General features: G+C 42.8%; 1 protein-coding gene across 7 annotated transcripts in view; it reads right to left on the reverse strand.

The window, feature by feature from the left end:
- The window catches only part of ZSWIM8 (zinc finger SWIM-type containing 8), a 92,931-nt gene extending 86,295 nt beyond the window's left edge, over positions 1-6,636 (reverse strand). For all 7 annotated transcript variants that reach the window (XR_009155770.1, XM_058188561.1, XM_058188557.1 and 4 more), the window contains exon 1: positions 5,524-6,636. Coding sequence is in view for 6 of the 7 variants with exons in the window: in XM_058188561.1 (XP_058044544.1) it covers positions 5,524-5,701 (178 nt within the window). In the remaining variant the exon portion in view is untranslated. The remainder of the gene's footprint in view (positions 1-5,523) is intronic.
- Between the last annotated feature and the right edge of the window lie 15,316 nt (positions 6,637-21,952).

Raw genomic sequence — 21,952 nt, forward strand, 5'->3', positions numbered from 1 at the left:
TTTCTAGCATTAATTCTAAGTGATATTTCTGCTTTTAACCTTTCTGAAATTATAGTGGGGATCCTTGCTTAGAAAAAGGAACACATTTTAAGTGTCATGGTATATCAATAATACAGATTTCATTAACTGGCAACTGATTGATCTGAAAGCGTGATGTGCCAACAGCACCCAGCAAAAAGCTTCTTGATGAGCTTTTCAGCTGAAAAGCACTTTTAGGACAACCAGGACCTGGATGACTGAGAATCTCCATCCAGGTCATAGTTGTCCCAAAAGTGCTTTTCAAAAGGCAACTGAGCTTCTTTTCTTTTTTTGTTTGAAGATCCTTCACTTCTCATCCAAGAAGCTGAAGAAGCTTCTTGGATTAGAAGCGAAGACTTCAAGGAAAAAACAAAGAAAGCTCAGTTGGTTTTCAAAAGGCACTTCTGGGAGTTTCACTCTTAGGATCATGTCAAAAAGCAGATAAACTGTGTCAGACATGACAGTCATTAGGCATTAAACCCAAATAGTTTGTGGGAAATTAAGCTATCATTGCTATGGTCACCACCTTGTCATTAAGGCAGCAATTCCCTCTGTGTATTTTTATTTATATATTTATTCCATGTATATCTCACTCATCTCACCCTTCCCCATATAAATGTTTGAAAATCATTTTTGGAAGATAAATATTTCTTTGCAATACTGCTATTTTTTGCTGCGATTCTCAAGTGAGTATTTTAGACTCAAGATATACTATAAATATGCATTCCTAATAAGGCTTTCAACTACTTCAGTCCTCTTAACATACAAAGAGCTTTATTATTTGGTGCAAAGCTAAGCACTTGTTGATTATTATATTACAATGAAAAAGATCATAGAATTAATATAGGCAAACTTCCACTGACAGCAAATTTTATCACTGGAGCAATTTAATTGTGCTTTTTTTTGGAGGGTGGCCAGAGTAAAATAACCCAACAAATCTGAGACATATAAAATAATAGAGTAATACTGGCGCACAAAACTCCTCTGCTCCTACTACTATTTATATCCAAATACAAATTCATTATTCTGTATGCCAACAACAACTTGATTTAAAATCAAACAATTGATTTCATTAGCCAAAGCCATCTATTAATTCACCATTTTATATGTTATATCTGGATATAGAAAATCATAATTAAAAAGGTTTAATAGTTTAAAAGTTAGCTAAGTCTGTTATTTTAAAAAATCATTCCCAATATTTTCCATGTGCCATTTCTTACTATCGTATTGCAAGCCTTCAATTAATATTCTACTTATAATGGTACTTATGCTCCCTGTAAAGACCATTGTCAAGTCATACATTAAATTGTTAATTTGTGCTTAGCACAAATTGCTGTCAAGTTAACAAACAAAATTACTATTTTAGTCCTCAGGGGGGAAAAAATAAAAGAAAACCCATTGTAAGAACTTCAAAAGAAAAAATGTGAATTTCTACCTGACAGCTTTGGATAAATTCTTACTTTCTGTTGAATTTATTTTTAGTATGCAATCAATGTCAGCATAAACATCATATTGACAATTTTATTGAATCTTCATGCAATCAATCTAACTATATTTCCAAACTTTTGTTTTTACTCTCTTACTTTGCAAGGGAGTTTAAAAAAGCACATTATTCTGCAGGATCTGTGATGAATTCCAGAATTTCAGATTTTGTTTGTTTTCACAGATAATACATGTGTTCAGTCATTTTGCTTTCCCTTTACGGCTCAGCTCACAATACTCTAAATCTTATTTTGTTTCCTTTTTATCTAAAATTAAAGTCTTTTCTCTTAAGCATTCCTAAAATGTTTATGTTATATATACAAACTGGCATGTTAGGACAGTGTAAAAATACTTTGAAACAAATAATTGGAAAACTCAGCATTTGATGTTGTTGTTTTTTTCACACTGAATATCTATACTCAAAAGAATAATCAGAACCCCATTAAAAAAATACACTTAGAACACAAATTAAACTTTATCCTTTAAATTTTTGAAAAAAGTTACTTTAACACATTTCTACATTTTTATCATAAAAACCCTGTTATTTAAAAACAAACCTAATGTTAAAACATTAAATATAACTTAGGAAATAAAAATTAACAGTTTTTAAAAATTAGGCAAGCATTTATATATTGAAGTGGGAGGGACTTCCAATACGAGGGTGCTCTGGGTCAACTGAAAACCATAGGATTACTTTTTAATTTTCTCCTCTCGTTAAATATTGCAATTTAGCTGTACCCTCTTGAAGAACACTGGTGCTATCCTGGCTTTTCTCAAAACTGACTTTAATCCTATATTTTGTTTTTGTGTTTTTCATTCCAACACATGTTCAAATCATGCATTTAAGCAACTCTAAAGCTATTTCCCTCCGAGAAAAAAATAAGTATGTGAAGTGGAATGGATTATTAAACTACAATGGAATATTTTATTTAAAAAACAATCTTAATTCTCCAGGCTTCAATTCATTTCATATTGGCACCCCCTGCAAAAATGCATGTTTAATAATCTGATTGGACATATTCACAATCTTCTTTAATGTTTTTAAGAGTAACAGCATCTGCTGCTGAGTAGCTTTAAGAGGATAGTCTTACATGATTTAAGGATTAAATCATACAGTTATAAATCTCATACAGCTGATCTTTCATCTTACTCAGCTATCGGTATTGATGACCTATAGATCACAGATTCAAAAATATTAGTGTCAGTTTCACGTGCCATTAATAAAATATTTATATAAGTTATCTACCAGTGTGTGTCTACACACACACACACATTAAGATACTTGTAACATTACAAAAGTTTCCTTATATTTCTACCACTGTTTTGGTGCAATGATTAAAGGCACCAAGCTAAAAGCAGGGAGGCTGTAGTTCCAATCTTAGTTTAGATATGAAGCTCTGTGGGTGATTTTGGGCCAACTCTTCTCTCTCAGCCCTAGGAGGACACACAAAACCTAGGAGTATGTTGCCAAGAAAACTGCAGGAACTTCTTCAGGCAGTTGCCAAGAGTCAAGACTGACTTGAAGGCACGAAATTATTGTGCATTATCAGGGAGCAAAGGCAGTTTATGACTATATTGCATGAGATTGCATGTTTGCTAATGTAAAATAGCCTAAAATAAATAAACCTGAATATAAAAGTAATGTGAATGTTTTCCCAAACCCTTGTTTTCCAAAATAAATACTTCAGTTGTGGTCACGGATCAAAGGGCATACAAATTCTTATAGTGTACAGATGCACTTTTCTTTCAACCCATGAGTGATTTTACTATTATATCACACTTATGTTTAGAGCACCTACATTTAATTTCAACTGAAGCAAGAACAGCTGGCTATAAAATAAAGCCAAGGTTAATCCCAGCTGATGTCAAAAACACATCCATGTATTTTTCTCGGCAACAATGCAAAAATAGTTTGTTACTTCCTTCATCCAGGAGGTTTCTTCAACTTTCCAATACTACAACAATAGTATTCCATGGAGGCCCAACCTTGCTCAGTTTCTGAACCCAGATAAAATGTATGGTAAATTGCTGTTAAGATGAACAGATGCTACATTTGCTCAATCAGGTGGTACTCTTTAAGATGCAACATTCCAAGGACATTTTTTTTTCACCTTTAAGTACTGATAAATGGTTCAACGACTTCAGTCGTGATGTATTATATCATGTTTGTGTTCCCCCTCTGTAACAATTTGAACTGGGCAATATAACATGCTAATTAAACCCCTGAGGGAAAACTAAGCTAAACCAAGGAATCCAGAACTTTCTGTACAGGATGGGAAAATATGCTCGTCCAGGCAGTAAAATGCTACGAACCCCCAGCACCCACTCCGCGTGGCAAAAGAGGATGAAAGCCAAGAAGAGTCGCTTAGGAGCACTTGGAGCTCCTCAACTGTTTATCTAGTTCTAGTTAACTGTAAGTAATCCATGCACACTTGCATAGCCCATTTCATGCTATGCATGAACTTCAGTTCAATTTGACTTAGAGAAACTTATTTCCCCTCCTTCTGAGCATCCTACTAAGGCAGGGATCTCCAACCTTGGCCACTTTAAGCCTGAACCAGAGAACAGACTTAGAGACTGGATAGATTGCTGAAGGCTCAACTGGAAAAAAATGACACAATTTGACGAAGAAAAAAACACCACCTTGAAATGCAAAATATTAGAGCTTATAGAATTGTGAATGAGAGTGACTATTGCAGCATTCCCCAACATGTCCACTTCAGACATATTGGCTTTACACTCTCAGAATGTTTGAGATTGGAGGAGACTTCGGCCATGTCAACCACCAAACAGAACAAAATAACAGCGTTGGAAAGGACCTTGGAGGTCTTCTAGTCCAGGAGTCTCCAACCTTGGCCGCTTTAAGCCTGGCGGACTTCAACTCCCAGAGTTTATCTGGTTCTAGTTAAGTGCCTCTGTAAGTAATCCACGCACACTTGCATAGCCCATTTCTTGCTATGCAGTCGTCTTCCTCGACTTTGCTTGGATTTGACTAAGAGAAAGCTATTTTTTCCCCTTTCTGACTATCCTACTAAGGCAGGGGTCTCCAAACCTGGCCGCTTTAAGCCTGGCGGACTTCAACTCCCAGAGTCTCCCAAGGCAGGGGTCTGCAATCTTGGCTGCTTTAAGCCTGGAGGACTTCAACTCCCAGAGTTTATCTGGTTCTAGTTAACTGCCTCTGTAAGTAATCCACGCACACTTGCATAGCCCATTTCTTGCTATGCAGTCGCCTTCCTCGACTTTGCTTGGATTTGACTTAGAGAAACTTATTTTTTCCCCTTTCTGAGCATCCTACTAAGGCAGGGGTCTCCAACCTTGGCCGCTTTAAGCCTGGCGGACTTCAACTCCCAGAATCTCCCAAGGCAGGGGTCTCCAACCTTGGCTGCTTTAAGCCTGGAGGACTTCAACTCCCAGAGTTTATCTGGTTCTAGTTAACTGCCTCTGTAAGTAATCCATGCACACTTGCATAGCCCATTTCTTGCTATGCAGTCGCCTTCCTCGACTTTACTTGGATTTGACTTAGAGAAACTTATTTCTTCCCCCTTTCTGAGCACCCTACTAATGCAGGGGTCTCCAACCTTGGCCGCTTTAAGCCTGGGGGACTTCAACTCCCAGAATCTCCCAAGGCAGGGGTCTCCAACCTTGGCCGCTTTAAGCCTGGGGGACTTCAACTCCCAGAATCTCCCAAGGCAGGGGTCTCCAACCTTGGCCGCTTTAAGCCTGGGGGACTTCAACTCCCAGAATCCCCCAAGGCAGGGGTCTCCAACCTTGGCCGCTTTAAGCCTGGCTGGACTTCAACTCCCAGAATCCCCCAAGGCAGGGGTCTCCAACCTTGGCCGCTTTAAGCCTGGCTGGACTTCAACTCCCAGAATTCTGGGAGTTGAAGTCCAGCCAGGCTTAAAGCGGCCAAGGTTGGAGACCCCTGCCCTAAGTGGTGAGGCGGCTTAGCCAGGAGCTTTGTGCGCCCCCACCTCACCGCTCCGGCCAGCCCACACAGCCCAGGCTCAGCGTCCTCTTCTTCACCTTTCATTTTGACCGTGGGCGAGTTGGGTCCGGCCGACTGTTTCCGCCATCCTCTCCAGTTCTGGCACAGGCTCTCGGCCTCCGAGATGAAGGAGCAAAGCGAGTCCTCCTCGAAGCGGTCCGAGTCCTCGAAGGAAAACCTCTCCCCGTCTTCCCACTCGGCGAACATGAGTTCCATCACCTCCGAGAGAGCTGGCGAGGGGAGAAGGAGGAGATGAAGAGGAAGAGGAGGAGGAAGATGAGGAGGAGGAGGAGGAGGAGGAGGAGGATGACGGGCGGCGCGGCTTCCCCAAGAGACGCAGCCAGGCGGCTCCAGGACAACCTGTATCTTCGCTGATGCTGATGCTGCTGATGCTGCTTCTTCCACCCCGACTCCAACAGGCACCCAAAGCCCCCCCCCGGCGACCCCTCAAATGGCTGGACGCCGAGATCTACCACCAGCCCAGACCGCCAAGCTTGGGAAAAGCGGCCAGGCGCGGGGAGTCCCCGGAGCCCCTCTGGAAAGAGGCCATTGTTCGCCAGGAAAGCCTAGAAACCCATTCCTCCTCCTCCTCCTCGAAGACACGTGAAGAGCCCGGGGCAGTTGGCTCCAGTTCGGTTGGCGGACCGGCCTCTCCGCTTCTTCTCCGGGGAAGAACTTGGCGCCAAGTCAGCGGTAGAAGCGGCGGCCCTCCCGGAAGGAAAGAGCCCAGCTGAGGAGGAGGAGGAGGAGGAGGAAGAAGCGTCACGCATTCACACGGACACGCGTGTACATGCTGAGGAGGAGAAGCGAGCGGGCAGGCGGCGCAGGAGCGAGGGAAACCAGGCGGCGTCAACTGAGGCGCGACTCTCCCCCTTCCTGAGGGCAAAAGCGGCACCGGGGGGGCTTCGCTGCCGCTGCCGCCGCTGAGGCGACGGAGCGACCCTCAGGGGTCCCTCAGGGACAGCCGCTCCCCGGGCGCAGGGGGAGGAAAAACGGGGAGGGGGCGGCGCCGTTGCTGCCGCCTCCCCGGAAAGGGCTCGGCTTGGAGCTCCGCGCGGCTGCCGACGTTGCTGCTGCTGCTGCCGCCGCCGCCGCCGCCAAGCAAGCACTAAAATGGCCCCCCGCGCTGGAGCGAGTGTCTCTCTCTCTCTTTCCCTCCCTCCCGCTTCACTGAACCCGCCCCCTCCAGCTGACGTTGGCTTCCGGCGGGCGGAGCTTCCGGCTTCCGTCAGAACAGCCATAGAGGTTGCGTCGGAGCGACCTAGAAGGACTCCGAACAGAGAGATTTACAGCAGGGGTCTCCAACCTGGGCCGCTTTAAGCCTGGCTGGACTCCAACTCCCAGAGTTCCTCAGCCAGCTTTGTTGTCTGGGGGGATTCTGGGAGTTAGAGTCCTCCAGGCTTAAAGCGGCCGAGGTGGGAGACCCCTGCCTTAGTAGGACCCTCAGAAGGGGGCAAAAATAAGTTTCTCTAAGTCAAATCGAACTTAGCATGAAATGGGCTACGCCAGGGGTCTGCCATCTTGGCTCTTTTAAGACTGGTGGACTTCAACTCCCAGAGTTCCTCAGCCAGCTTTGCTGGCTGGGGCGATTCTGGGAGTTGGAGTCCACCAGGCTTAAAGCGGCCCAGGTTGGAGACCCCTGCCTTAGGACCCTCAGAAGGGGGCAAAAATAAGTTTCTCTAAGTCAAATCGAACTGAAGTTCATGCATAGCATGAAATGGGCTACGCCAGGGGTCTGCCATCTTGGCTCTTTTGAGACTGATGGACTTCAACTCCCAGAGTTCCTCAGCCAGCTTTGCTGGCTGGGGGGATTCTGGGAGTTGGAGTCCTCCAGGCTTAAAGCGGCTGAGGTTGGAGACCCCCTGCTCTAGAGCATTCATTCATTTGAAATTCTAAGCAAGACTGAATATTTTAACCCAGTGCTACTCTTCCTCTTCTTTTATTGCTAGTAAAGCAAAATGGCTGGGGGATTCTGGGAGTTGGAGTCCGCCAGGCTTAAAGCGGTCAAGGTTGGAGACTCCTGGACTAGAAGACCTCCAAGGTCCCTTCCAACGCTGTTATTTGGTTCTGTTCGGTGGTTGACATGGCCGAAGCCGCCTCCAACCTCCAACATTCTGAGAGTGTAAAGCCAATATGTCTGAAGTGGACATGTTGGGGAATGCTGCAATAGTCACTCTCATTCACAATTCTATAAGCTCTAATATTTTGCATTTCAAAGTGTCGGTTTTTTTCTTTGTCAAATTATGTCGTTTTTTTCAGTTGAGCCTTTAGCAATCTATCCAGTCCCTAAGTGTGTTCTCTAGTTCAGAGGTGAGGTCATGCCTGAGACACCATCAAAGAGTACCCTCTGACTATCAACATTTAACACAAATTACGGTAAGTTTAAATAGAATAGAATAGAATAGAATAGAATAGAATAGAATAGAATATTTTATTGGCCAAGTGTGATTGGACACACAAGGAATTTGTCTTGGTGCATATGCTCTCAGTGTACATAAAAGAAAAGACACCTTCATCAAGGTACAACATTTACAACACAAATGATGGTCAATATATCAATATAAATCTTAAGGATTGCCAGCAACAAAGTTACAGTCATACAGTCATAAGTGGAAAGAGATTGGTGATGGGAACGATGAGAAGATTAATAGTAGTGCAGATTTAGTAAATAGTTTGACAGTGTTGAGGGAATTATTTGTTTAGCAGTGTGATGGCCTTCGGGAAAAAACTGTTCTTGTGTCTAGTTGTTCTGGTGTGCAGTGCTCTGAGGGTAGGAGTTGAAACAGTTTATGTCCAGGATGTGAGGGATCTGTAATATTTTCATGGCCCTCTTTTTGATTCGTGCAGTATACAGGTCCTCAGTGGAAGGCAGGTAGGTAGCAATTATTTTTCTTTCTTTTTCTTTCTTTCTTTTTTTTAAATATACAAAAGGCTTATCATCAGAATTGGAAACTATTTGTTTTCAACCAATGAACTCAAATGTTGGAATTAAAAATCCTGTCTGGTTCGAAGCCGGGAAGAAAGACGCTGGAAATAAAATGGAGGCTGATTGGAAAGAAGGACTCTGTTTATTGATGAATAGAACCAACAACAGCATGTAGTTCTGGGGCAGCTGACAAGTTGGTTTGATGAGTACATGGATTTTTATAGGGTTCTGAGATGCTGCAGGGGGTTGTGCAATGTAGTGAACCTGGTGTCTTTTGCTATTCTAATGTTGGTGGTCAATCCTATTATGTCCTAAAGATCATGTCCTGTTCTTAAAATTTGGGTGGGGTTGTAAATTTTGATCCCATCAATTGCAGCTGAAAGTGTTTTGTTTGTGAATATAGGCTGGCCTGGATTTCTCAATGGGCACAAAATATCCATCTCTAAAGTGTTCAGGCATCTGCTGGAGACTGTTAGGGCTGCTTTCTGCCTTTGTTAAGAGCATGTTTCTCCATTTCTTCTTTGGGGAAATATAATATTCTGTCTCTTTTACTATTCACCAAAATATTTCATTCTCTGGGGTGGGGTGGGGGGCTTCCTACGTAACTTTTCAAGGACAATTAAGTTTTAATCCGTGATTTAAAATTGAAATTAATTCATCAAAATAGAAGCGTGTCATAACTATTGTACATTATCTGTGTGCAATAGATTACAAGATCAACTTAATTTGTTTTGGAATTGCAAGAAATGAAGGCAATGTAAGTCAAACATCTTTTCCTTACACTTTTTTTTTTAATAAGGAAGGACCAGGGGTGACATGATAGGGGCTGCCACAGAGAAGAGAACCTATTCTCGGGGGGGGGGGGAATACTACAATTCCACATGTAAAGGTTTGGATTTCAAATATATGTAACTGAACAATTTTTTGAGAAAATTATATATTTGGTAAGTGGGAAAAATCTCATTATCTCTCCCTTTCGAAATAAAATCTTCAATGAGCCTGGAAAACATTGAGAGTTTAATATTTTCTTTTAAAGAATTACAAAATCAGGTCAACTTGGGATATAGGTGTAATTATATTGGTTTGTTTTATTTAAGTGTGTTATTATTGTGTATTTTTTTTCCTTTTTGTATCTGTTCGTTTTTATTTTGTTTTCTGTATGACTGCAAAATGATTACTTAAAACTTTGTTTTTTAAAAAAATAAGATTTTGAAATTTATGATTTTTACTAGATATTCACATATCACAAGATCTCTGTATTCTTATGAACACACATGTTATTTTGGCTATTTTTTTTCATTCCTACTTTTAAAATACTTCTCTCTTTTTTTTCCAATTAATTGCAATGTACCTGTGTGTGAAAAAGGCCCATAATACTGTTCATTTCAAAAGTTAACAGCTATAGTTCAGTACCTAGAGAGGCTTTTACCAACTAGCTTTATACTTCTCCAGTATTTAGAAGTGGGGTTTTTATTTTTATTTTCATGTAGATAGGTCTGGAAAGAACTTTGTAAGCTAAGAGGGGGAAAAAAATGGTAGTAATTAACATTGGCAGCTGTAATTACACCTTACAGTAATAACACAGAACAAACAATTAGATAATTAGAGTGCCTTGTCTTTTGTGAGCCTCTGTGTGTGTGAGGTGAGGAAAGAAAACAGTATGCTGAATTTAATTGTATAAAAGGGGACAGTTTATGGATAATGCAAACAAATGGTTCTATGTTATGTTACACTGGTGCAGATTTGCCAAAAAAACCTGTGGCCCTATTGCTTCAGAGACTCATGAGGATTCATATCATTAAATTGTGTGAGGAGAAAACCAACTTTATTTGCAAGATATTTTAAATACCAAGCTTATCAACTGCTACATTTTCACATATTAATATTACTTAAAACAGTCACTGACTTGAAAATATAGAATCAAACCCCAAAAAGTTTTTTCATCAGAAAATGGAGTTTGTGTTTGGTCAAGTTTATATCTGATTATCCCCTTTAGGAATTTATACCCAAATGCCATTGCAGCTGGACTCTGATCATGGGGTTTCCTCATCAAGATTCAAGCCTTTCAGAGCTGTTTTTTTCCAGCAAGGGCCTTTCTGCTACACAGTATAATTCTTGTTTTTCTTTCAGTGTGGCCAGGGAGGTCAAAAAAGTCAATATGGCAATCCTGGCTACATAATCAAAGCTACTTCCATACAGGCATCTTTATTAACTTGACTTAAATACAACAATACGCCATAGTGATCTAATTTTGATTTCATAATGTGCAATGGCCATTGCACAACATTTTGAAACTTTCCTGGTAGTTGCTGAATTGTCTGCGAGGAGGAAGAGCTGCCTTTGCCTTTTAGGCTTCTGAATGTTTAGAGTTAATTTTAGACGTGGTCCTCAGGTTATGACGGCAATTAGGCCTGGAATTCCCTTTGCTAAGTCAATGTGGTCGTAAAATGCAATGTTACGGGACTGTGCTGCTTAGCAATGGCAGTCCTAGCAGTCCCATTTGTGTCAAAACCAAAGGACCACGTGAGTTATTAAGCGAAGCCTTTGCTTGACTGAGACATAGGTAGAGATGAGAATCAAGGCAAGCGAGCCAGTGGGTGAGAGCTCTAGGAGGGCTGATGGGTGCCATGGGCAGATGGAGTTTTCATATCAAATGATCTAAGTGCCAAAGCCCACTGCAACTACATAGCAAAAAAGGCTCTAAGAGTTGTCAACCTAATTTTACGCAGCTTCTTTTCCAAAAACTCTACACTACTAACCAGAGCATACAAAACATTTGCCATACCACATCTCTGAGATTAATACAATTGAACGCGTCCAGAAATATTTTACAAGAAGAGTTCTCCGCTCCTCTGAAAACAACAAAATACCTTATACCACCAGACTTGAAATCCTGGGATTAGAAAACTTAGAACTCCGCCGACTCTGACAACACACAGAATCTTCTATTGCAATGTCCTTCCTGTAAAAGACTACTTCAGCTTCAGTCACAATAATACAAGAGCAAACAATAGATTCAAACTTAATGTTTCAACCTTGATTGCAGAAAATATGACTTCTGTAACAGAGTTGTTAACGCTTGGAACTCACTACCTGACTCTGTGGTCTCTTCCCAAAATCCCTAAAGCTTTAACCAAAGACTGTCTACTGTTGACCTCACCCCATTCCTAAGAGGTCTGTAAGGGGTGTGCATAAGAGCACAAAAGTGCCTACCGTTCCTGTCCTATTGTTCCCTTTCATTATATCAAATTAATATAGTTGTTGCATACTTTTGCTTATATATATGTTTTTATGATGTGTTGTTGTTTTATATCAATGTTTGCGTATACTGTTGTGACAAAATAAAATAATTTTTTAAAAAAATGATACGGAGTACAGGTGGGTAAAGAAAAAAGCGGCAAGTGTGACTTGTGACTTTCTGCTGGCTTTCTTTTTGGGAAGCCAGCAGGGGAGGTTACAAATTGCAGTCATGTGATGTGGATTGCAAGTGCCATAAATATGAACTAATTGCCAAATGCCTGAATCATGCTCGCATAAATGTTTTCTTTTTTATTTATTTCATTTTGTCACAACAGTATACACAAACATTGTCATAAATAAAACAACATATCATGAAGAAAATATAAATACATATATATATATATAAATATCTATATATATATATATATATATATATATATATATATATATATATATACATATATATATATATATATATATATAGTGCTACATCTTCATAGTGGGTGTCAGTCTGCTGCATGAATGGATTGGAGGGTTTGAAATGGCTAATTTCTGGTCCTTGGTCGTGCTTCATGATCAGTGTGGGTTTGGGTCTGCTTTCTGGGTGGATGCGGTGGTGACATCCTGTGTGACTCACAAAATATTTAAATACAATATAAATTAAAATATAAAATATAAAATATTTTGACTCACAAAATGTGGGGCAGTTATGAAGGCTGCAACTTTGAAGAGAGTTTGTAACTCCCCTTGTTCAGGGGAGTTCAGTGAATCATTGAACCATCATCAAATGAATGGTCACAATGAGGACTACCTATTAACCCTATACCAAAATAAGTAAAAAAGACAATAGAGAAGAATATTGTCAGTAGATTGAAAGATGTTCCTGCAAATGTGCATTGCTGGCTCCTCATCTTAATTGTGCTGATTGCAACCCATCATGTTTAATCAAGATAAAAGCTCATTCCTGAATTGGGCTCAGAGGTTAGCAAAATAAGGAGCTACTGAGAAGTACCTTGGGGTAAACCAAGAAGGTAAAAGGCTTGGTCGGAGGTTGGGTCTTTCTTGAGCTAGAAATCAAACATCCACATGGGCTCTCTCAAAACCAAGCAAATATAAATACTAAGCAGAGAAGCCACAGATTCTTAGCTTTTTCCCCTTTTAACTACAAGGAACATTTAAGAACAGGGCAGTGACTCAGATGGCAATCCTGCATGTGTGCTTCAGATGACATCAAGCTGACCTCTAGCATGTGTGTAGGCTTGGAAATAGAGTGGAGCATGCCTAGTAAGGCTGTAGAAATTTTAACTGGTAAAAGAGGGATATAACATGCCTGTACCAGGGGTGAAATCCAGCAGGTTCTGACAGGTTCTGGAGAACTGGTAGCAGAAATTTTGAGCAGTTCGGAGAACTGGCAAATACTACCTCTGATGGCCCCAGGAGTGGGGAGGGAATGGAGATTTTGCAGTATCCTTCCCCTGCCACACCCACCAAGCCACACCACAGCCACCAAGTCATGCCCACAGAACCAGTACTAAAAAAAATTGGATTTCACCATTGGCCTGTACCCCAGAGATCAGATGGTACAGACCAGAATATTCTGGGGTGTGAATAGAAAGCCTGTTTCGTCTAAAGGTTAAGGCTCTAAGCTAGAAAGCAGGAGGCTGTGAGTTCAAGTGTTGCTTTAGGCATAAAATCCATCTGGGTGACTTTGAGCCAGTTGCTGTCTCTCGCGTCACCAACTCACCTCACAGGGTTATTGTGACGGGGAAAATAGAAGGAAGGTGTGTTGGATATGTTCACCACTTTTATTTTATTTATTTATTTATTTATTTATTTCTCAAAAGAGTATATATAAGCATAAGCATGAAATAACTATATGATATATAAGCATAAGTATGTAATAACTATACGAAATTGGATACAATCAAAGGGAACATTAGGACAGGAATGGTAGGCACGCTGGTGCTCTTATGCACGCCCCTTACAGACCTCTTAGGAATTGGGTGAGGTCAGTAGTAGATAGTCTTTGGTTAAAGCTTTGGGGATTTTGGGAAGAGACTATAGAGTATAACCTTGAGTTATATGTAAAAACTAACGGGATACAAATAAATAAGTAGAAAGGGTGTGTTGGCGCAGTAGTTAAAATGCATTACTGCAGGCTAACTCACTGCTCTCTCTAGGTGTTCAATCCTGGTTGACTCAGCCTTCCATCCTTCCAAGGTGGGTAAAATGAGGACCCACCCAGGTTGTTGGGGGCAAGAGGCTGACTCTGTAAACCGCTTAGAGAGGGCTGTAAAGTACTGTGAAGCAGTATATAAGTCTAAATGTTATTATCTATGAGACTGCAGACTCAGTTTTCATCTGTTCTTTTCAGGTTGCAGAACATCAAGCGGAACATGCGGAAACTCCAAATGTCAAAAGACTTGACCACATCTCCATTCTGATGTCTTGTGGGCTAGTCTCCAGCAGTGCGTGCTTGCATGCAGTATGTTGCTAAAATCTTGGTCTACTTAAAAGACTTGAACCAGAATAGAATAGGAAAGGTTTTAGCCAGACGGTTGTTGCTGGAAGAGCATTTGACGGCCGTCGCCAGGGGAGCTTTTTATCAGGTGCGCCTGATAGGCCAGTTGCGTCCCTTCCTGGACCGGGATTCTCTATGCACGGTCACTCACGCCCTCGTCACTTCCTGCCTGGACTACTGCAATGCTCTTTACATGGGGCTCCCCTTAAAGAGCACCAGGAGGTTCCAACTGGTCCAGAATGCGGCTGCACGGGGGATAGAGGAAGCGTCTCGTAGCTCCCATATAACACCTCTCCTGCGCAAGCTGCACTGGTTACCGGTGGTCTTCCAGGTGCAATTCAAGGTGTTGGTTCTCACCTTTAAAGCGCTCCATGGCTTGGGACCAGGTTACTTACGGGACCGCCTACTGCCACCAATAGCCTCCCATCGACCTGTGCGCTCCCATAGGGAGGGCCTCCTCAGGGTGACGTCAGTCAAACAATGCCGACTGGTGGCTCCCAGGGGGAGGGCCTTCTCTGTGGGGGCTCCTGCCCTGTGGAATGAGCTACCTCTGGGGCTACGCCAACTCCCTGACCTCCGGACCTTTAAGCACGAGCTTAAGACTTTCTTGTTCCATCGTGCAGGGTTGGCCTAATCGCAATTTTAACCTGGGTGGTTTTATTAGGGTTATTTTATAATTTTATTAGTTTTTAAAATTATTGGGCCAATTTTGAATTAGATTTTTAATAATGTTTTTAACATTTGTTTCTGTGCGATTTTATCTTGGCTGTAAACCGCCCTGAGTCTTCAGAGAAGGGCGGTATAGAAATGTGATAAATAAATAAATAAAATAAAATGTCAGATCTCCAGAAATCAGAGAAAGAAAATAGAAACTTCAGCAGAAACTTTTAAAACTTTGGGATATATAAGAATCGTGGTGGTGTAGTGATTAGAATGCAGTATTTCAGGCTAACTCTGTCAACTGCCAGCAGTTCGATCCTGACTGGCTCAAGGTTGATTCAGCCTTCCATCCTTCCAAGGTCAATAAAATGAGGGCCCAGATTGTTGGGGCAATATGCCGGCTCTATAAATTGCTTAAAGAAGGCTATAAAGCACTATGAAGTGATATATAAGTTGAAGTGCTAGTGCTATCAAAGCCCTCTTCCCATTATTTATCTCTGTGATTGTTATCTTCCCACCTGCACTGGATCCATAGGGTGGATTATCATCCATAATCTTCAATTACGAGTCCTTCATCTTGCAGAGGATTCAGGTTGCTGACAACATTAGTAAGTTTTAGTGCTTCCCTGAGACTACAAGTGTTTAACAAAATTGCTTAACACTGTGTAAGCCGCCCTGAGTCTTCGGAGAAGGGCGGGATATAAATTCAAAAAAAAAAAATACTAAACATATTCTAATACTAATGCTTTTGGTATCTATTATATATTATAAACAAATTTTAATTTACTGTAGCCAAATAACACACAAGTGTTTTTTAATAGTGGCAGTATTTGCTTGGCTTTCGTGGTTGTGTTTGATCTCATGAAGGGCTGAAATCTACTTACCTTCCTTACCGGTTCGGAAGTGTGCGTCATGTGCATGCTTGGACCTCTGCACATGCATAGAGGGTTAAAGCCAGGAAGTAACGACGTCTGGGCGGGTGGGCGGAGCCTTGCGCTGCCACCGCTACTGGTTAGGCCAAACCGGTAGCATTTCACCCCCGATCTCACAGTACTATCGAAAAAGACACATATCAGAAATATGGGAATCGAACTGCTTTTTAATTTCTTCCGTGGTAATTAGGACACACACATGCACACACATAAACACACAACTTTTATAATTTAGTGTTAATGCTTCCCTGCTTTCTTGCTTTGACTGAGGTAAGTTCTGAAAGGAGGAGCTGGAGGACGGAATAATGGTAGAATAAAGGAAGAGGCAGGTCATGTCTGTCCAGGAAAAAAAACCCTTGGGGATAACTGAAATATGCAATAAAAACATTGACAACCCCCCACCCCACCCCATGGGGATGCTCAGCTAAAGCAAAACATAGCTATCATGTCAGAACCGCAGTGATTTCAGACCTAACCCATGCTTGATTTTTGAGCGGCTGTGTTTGCAAAGAGAAAAGGTTTGAACCAGAAAGTCCACCTGGACTCAGTTCCTGTTATGCCTATGGGAGAGTGAAAGATCATTTCCAAGAGGGCCAATACCCAGCTTAGGCTATTGGGTTAATTGTGGTGTTACTTGGACAAGGATGCATTGAGGACCATTTCTCATGCTCTTCTCTTCTGGACTGTAATTTGCTGCTATCTGGAGACCATCTGGAAACTTCCGCATACTCCATCTGCTTTGTTACCCAGCTGCTGAGGAAGTGCATTGCTCAGGAGGGGGTGGGGTTGTGGTTTCTTTCTTTCTTTGTTTTAGCTTTGCCATGCTATCCGGAAGGCTAGCAAGACCAGAAGGTTGAACTAGGCATCTGAAATTAGGACTCCACTAAGAATCAAGGGCAATAGTGACATGTAAAAAATATCAACGTGATGGTTTTCTGCTGACTCAGGAATCACTGGACAAGGACTCAAATGTCACCTCAGGGATTTGGGTATTTTAGGTGGGCAGAGGACATGAAGAAAACAACTGAAGAACAGCATGAAGTGTTTTAGAGATAAATCTGGAACTGAGCAAAACTAGCAAAACGTATTCCATGCCTTTAGGAAGGCTTTATTAATTTTAAAGTGATTATGTCAGATCTTCAAACCGTGCGTACCATTTCCCACGCTATCAATCTATAGAATAGAATAGAATAGAATAGAATAGAATAGAATTCTTTATTGGCCAAGTGTGATTGGACACACAAGGAATTTGTCTTTGGTGCATATGCTCTCAGTGTACATAAAAGAGAAGATACATTCATCAAGAATCATAAGGTACAACACTTAATGATAGGGTTCAAATAAGCAATCGAATCATACTAGGAAACAATCAATATAAATCGTAAAGATACAAGCAACAGGGTTACAGTCATGCAGTCATAAGTGGAAGGAGATGGGTGATGGGAACGATGAGAAGATTAATAGTAGTGCAGATTTAGTAATAGTTTGACAGTGTTGAGGGAATTATTTGTTTAGCAGAGTGATGGCCTTTGGGAAAAAACTGTTCTTGTGTCTAGTTGTTCTGGTGTGCAGTGCTCTATAGCGTCGTTTTGAGGGTAGGAGTTGAAACAGTTTATGTCCAGGATGCGAGGGATGTGTAAATATTTTCACGGCCCTCTTCTTGATATGTGCAGTATACAGGTCCTCAATGGAAGGCAGATTGGTAGCCATTGTTTTTTCTGCAGTTCTAATGATCCTCTGAAGTCTGTGTCTGTCTTGGGTTGTAGAACCAAACCAGACAGTTATAGAGGTGCAGATGACAGACTCAATAATAGGGATGATAGTTATAATTAGCAGACAATTCTGCACTTGTATCTCTCTTCCTTGACTACCTTTTTCTTAACTCATCTACAAGTTCAGATACTTGAGTAGAGCATACTACTGGTATTTAGCTTAGACTTAAGTAACTCAGGCTACCCTTTCACAATGTTATTTCCTAAGTGAAACTTATTTGCTTTTCTTTCACACGAGCATCAACCTCAGGAAATACTTTCTTTGAAAAATTATTGTATTTTTCCAAGTATAAGACACACTTTTTATCCCCAAAAAGAGGGTGAAAATCTTATACAACAAATTTAGCCCTTCGGAGGTTGTTGGCCTCTGCGTGTCACATTTTCTGGCGGTTCCAGGCAGTGGGGATCCTCACTTCCACTTGGATTTTGATAACGAGCAGCACAGAACTTTTTATCCATTTTAAAAAAAACCTATCACACTACACGCATTTAACTGGGGTGGGTTGGGGGATGATTTTGGATGATACGGGTCTGGATGGGGAGAAACAGGCTCAAGCTCAATCCCTCCAAGACGGAGTGGCTGTGGATGCCGGCATCCCGGTACAGTCAGCTGAGTCCACGGCTGACTGTTGGGAGCGAGTCATTGGCCCCGATGGAGAGGTTGCGCAACTTGGGTGTTCTCCTGGATGAACGGCTGTCTTTTGAAGACCACCTGACGGCCGTCTCCAGGAGAGCTTTCCACCAGGTTCGCCTGATGCGCCAGTTGCGCCCCTTTCTAGACCGGGATGCCTTGTGCACAGTCACTCACGCCCTTGTGACGTCTCGTCTGGATTACTGCAATGCTCTCTACATGGGGCTCCCCTTGAGGGGCATCCGGAGGCTTCAGTTAGTCCAGAATGCAGCTGCGCGGGTGATAGAGGGAGCCCCTCGTGGCTCCCGTGTGACACCTATCCTGCGCAGGCTGCACTGGCTACCTGTGGCCTTCCGGGTGCGCTTCAAGGTGTTGGTGAACGTCTTCAAAGCGCTCCATGGCATAGGGCCGGGCTATTTACGGGACCGCCTGCTGCTACCGAATACCTCTCACCGACCCGTGCGCTCTCACAGAGAGGGACTCCTCAGGGTGCCGTCGGCGCGACAGTGTCATCTGGCGACGCCCAGGGGAAGGGCCTTCTCTGTGGGGGCTCCCGCCCTCTGGAACGAACTCCCCCCAGGACTCCGTCAACTTCCGGACCTCCGAACCTTTCGTCGCGAGCTCAAAACTCACTTATTCATCTGCGCTGGACTGGGTTAGTTTTAAATTTATGGGTTTTTAATGGGCTTTTATCCTAAATTTTTAATCTTGGCCAATTTAATAAGTTTTTTAATTGTATTTTAATCGTATTTATATTGTATTATTGTGTATTTTTTACCTGGCTGTGAACCGCCCTGAGTCCTTCGGGAGAAGGGCGGTATAAAAATTTAAATAATAAATAATAAAATAAATAAATTTTCATGGAGGCAGAAGAGGGACTTGGCACTGAAGGCTCCACTCTCAAGACACCCCCGTCTTCCTACATCTAGCTGTAGGTGTTGAAAGCCTGGCTTTCTCTCAGCAAGGCCTGATAGAGACGCAGCACTTCAGTCCTCCTGGACCAGGGGTCTCCAACCTTGGTCCCTTTAAGACTTGTGGACTTCAACTCCCAGAGTCCCTCAGCCAGCAAAGCTAGCTGAGGAACTCTGGGAGTTGAAGTCCACAAGTCTTAAAGGGACCAAGGTTGGAGACCCCTGTCCTGGATGTTTCCATCTCGTAAACACGGTGCCGGGCTTCCCGGCAAGCCCCTGTGCCTTTGCTGCCTCGGTCAGAGCCTAATTCTGCAAGTGGCCTGGGAAGTGTGGAGGTCAGGACCCATTTGGTGGCTTCTGCACGAGTGGCGTAAGGCAAGGGCCTGCCCCTTCTCCAGACAACCAAGGCAGAGGGTGGTTGGCTTCTGCTCCCGGCCTGGGAGTTGGATCTGGCCAGGAGAAAAGAGAAAGTGAGTCTGCGGAAAAGAAGGGGAAGGTGAGCGGCTCTGCAAATTGCATCGGGGAATCGGGAGGAAAAAGAGCATCGCCTCCATGCATTGTGTTTTCCAGTGTTTTCCTCCCCGATGCAATTCACAGAGCCACACGCCCTCATGAAAACACGTGGCAGCGGTTTTCGACCGGTTCGAAGCAGCACCCTAACCGCTTCTGCCGCCCATCTCCCAGTGTGTGAAGACCGAAAACTCAATGCTCGTTTTTTGGCAATCCCTGTCGCCTGGAACCACCCGAAAACTGCCATTCCAGGTGACGGGAATTGCCAAAAATGGGTATCGCATTTTCGATCTCCGCATAGTGAGAGATGGGCAGCTGCTTGGAACTGGCTGAAGACCGCTACCACCACATTTTCATGAGGACGTGTGGCTCTGCGAATTGCATCGGGGAATCGGGGAGGAAAACACGGGAAAACATGATGCATGGAGGCGATGCTCTTTTTCCTCCTCAATCCCCCGATGCAATTCGCAGAGCCTTGCCTTACACCCCCTGGCTGCCACCCAAAAACACTTTCCTCCCCCATTCCAAAAATGGGGTGTTTGGAGGCAAAAAAAGAGCATTACATTTTCAGGCGGTTCAGGGCGGCGGAGATTGCGGCAACAGTGTTTTTGGGTGGCAGGGCTTGTCTTCGCCCCCTGCACAGCGCCCACTTCGCCAACCAAGTCCCGACCTCTGCTTTTCCCCGGGCCGCTTTCTGAATCAGGCTCCAACTGAGGCAGCAAAGGCACAGGGGGCTTGCTGGGAAGCTTGGCACCATGTTTACGAGTTGGCAGAGTCCAGGATAGGGGTCTCCAACCTTGGTCCCTTTAAGACTTATGGACTTCAACTCCCAGAGTTCCTCAGCCAGCTGGCTCAGGGACTCTGGGAGTTGAAGTCCACAAGTCTTAAAGAGACCAAGGTTGGAGACCCCTGCTTTGCTGGCTGAGGGACTCTGGGAGTTGAAGTCCACAAGTCTTAAAGAGACCAAGGTTGGAGACCCCTGCTTTGCTGGCTGAGGGGCTCTGGAAGTTGAAGTCCACAAGTCTTAAAGGGACCAAGGTTGGAGACCCCTGCTTTGCTGGCTGAGGAACTCTGGGAGTTGAAGTCCACAAATCTGAAAGGGACCAAGGTTGGAGACCCCTGCTTTGCTGGCTGAGGGACTCTGGGAGTTGAAGTCCACAAGTCTTAAAGAGACCAAGGTTGGAGACCCCTGCTTTGCTGGCTGAGGGACTCTGGAAGTTGAAGTCCACAAGTCTTAAAGGGACCAAGGTTGGAGACCCCTGCTTTGCTGGCTGAGGAACTCTGGGAGTTGAAGTCCACAAATCTGAAAGGGACCAAGGTTGGAGACCCCTGCTTTGCTGGCTGAGGGACTCTGGGAGTTGAAGTCCACAAGTCTTAAAGGGACCAAGGTTGGAGACCCCTGGTCCAGGAGAACTGAACTGCTGCGTCTCTATCGGGCCTTGCTGTGAGAAAGCCAGGCTTTCAATGGGGGAAGACGGGGGTCTTCGGTGCCAAGTCCCTCTTCTGCTCCCATGAAAATCATCCCCCCAACCCTTCCAGTTAAATGCGTGTAGGGTTCGTTTTAAACCTATAAAAAGATCTATGCTACTTGTTACCAAAATCCGAGCGGATGTGAGGACACTGCTGATCCTGATGCTGGTAGGAAGAGGCAGAATTATTTTTTTCTTGTTTTCCTCACCAAAAATTAAGGTGCATCATCTTACAGTCCAAAAATACGGTATCTCATAACTTTAGTATTTCTTTTGCATACCTTTTGTTGAATCAAATGGTCTGGGTAAACCAAACTCTGTATTAGCAAAAATGTATTCAGAATACAAAAATTTGTATAATTCTCTGAATTAATGACTTAAATAAGTAATAATTTATTACTTGTAAATCCCAACCTAAATTGGTTTGATCAACTAGCAGCTGCTAAATAAAATTTCTTATCACATTTTTACTTCGAAACTGAAATGTACAAGTGTGGCTTTCAGTAATTTACAAATATACTTTCCAGAGCCTTCGGGGAATAAGGAGGACACATTCTTTATTCTGGAAAGCTCTGAAATAATTAATAGCGCAATCTTACACATGCTTGCTGAGATATAAATATTTCAATATTTAATGGGAGTTGTTTCCAAGTTAATAGGAATAAATCATAACAGAAATCCCAACATAGTGTCCAATTTAGCTGAGAGTATATATTATTAATTCCTCAAAATTGGTATAATGATAAATGTGGCTATACTCCAAGAAAAAAGCCCAGATTTTCTATGAATGAGAAAGGAACATATATTTTGTTATATTAGTTTTATTTACAAATGTACAAGTGTTTCATAATGGGATTCAAAAGGCACTCTGCAGAATTTATTAGCCCACATCTCT

This window comes from Ahaetulla prasina, chromosome 6, assembly GCF_028640845.1.
Source record: "Ahaetulla prasina isolate Xishuangbanna chromosome 6, ASM2864084v1, whole genome shotgun sequence".
In the NCBI taxonomy this organism is placed as follows: domain Eukaryota; kingdom Metazoa; phylum Chordata; class Lepidosauria; order Squamata; family Colubridae; genus Ahaetulla; species Ahaetulla prasina.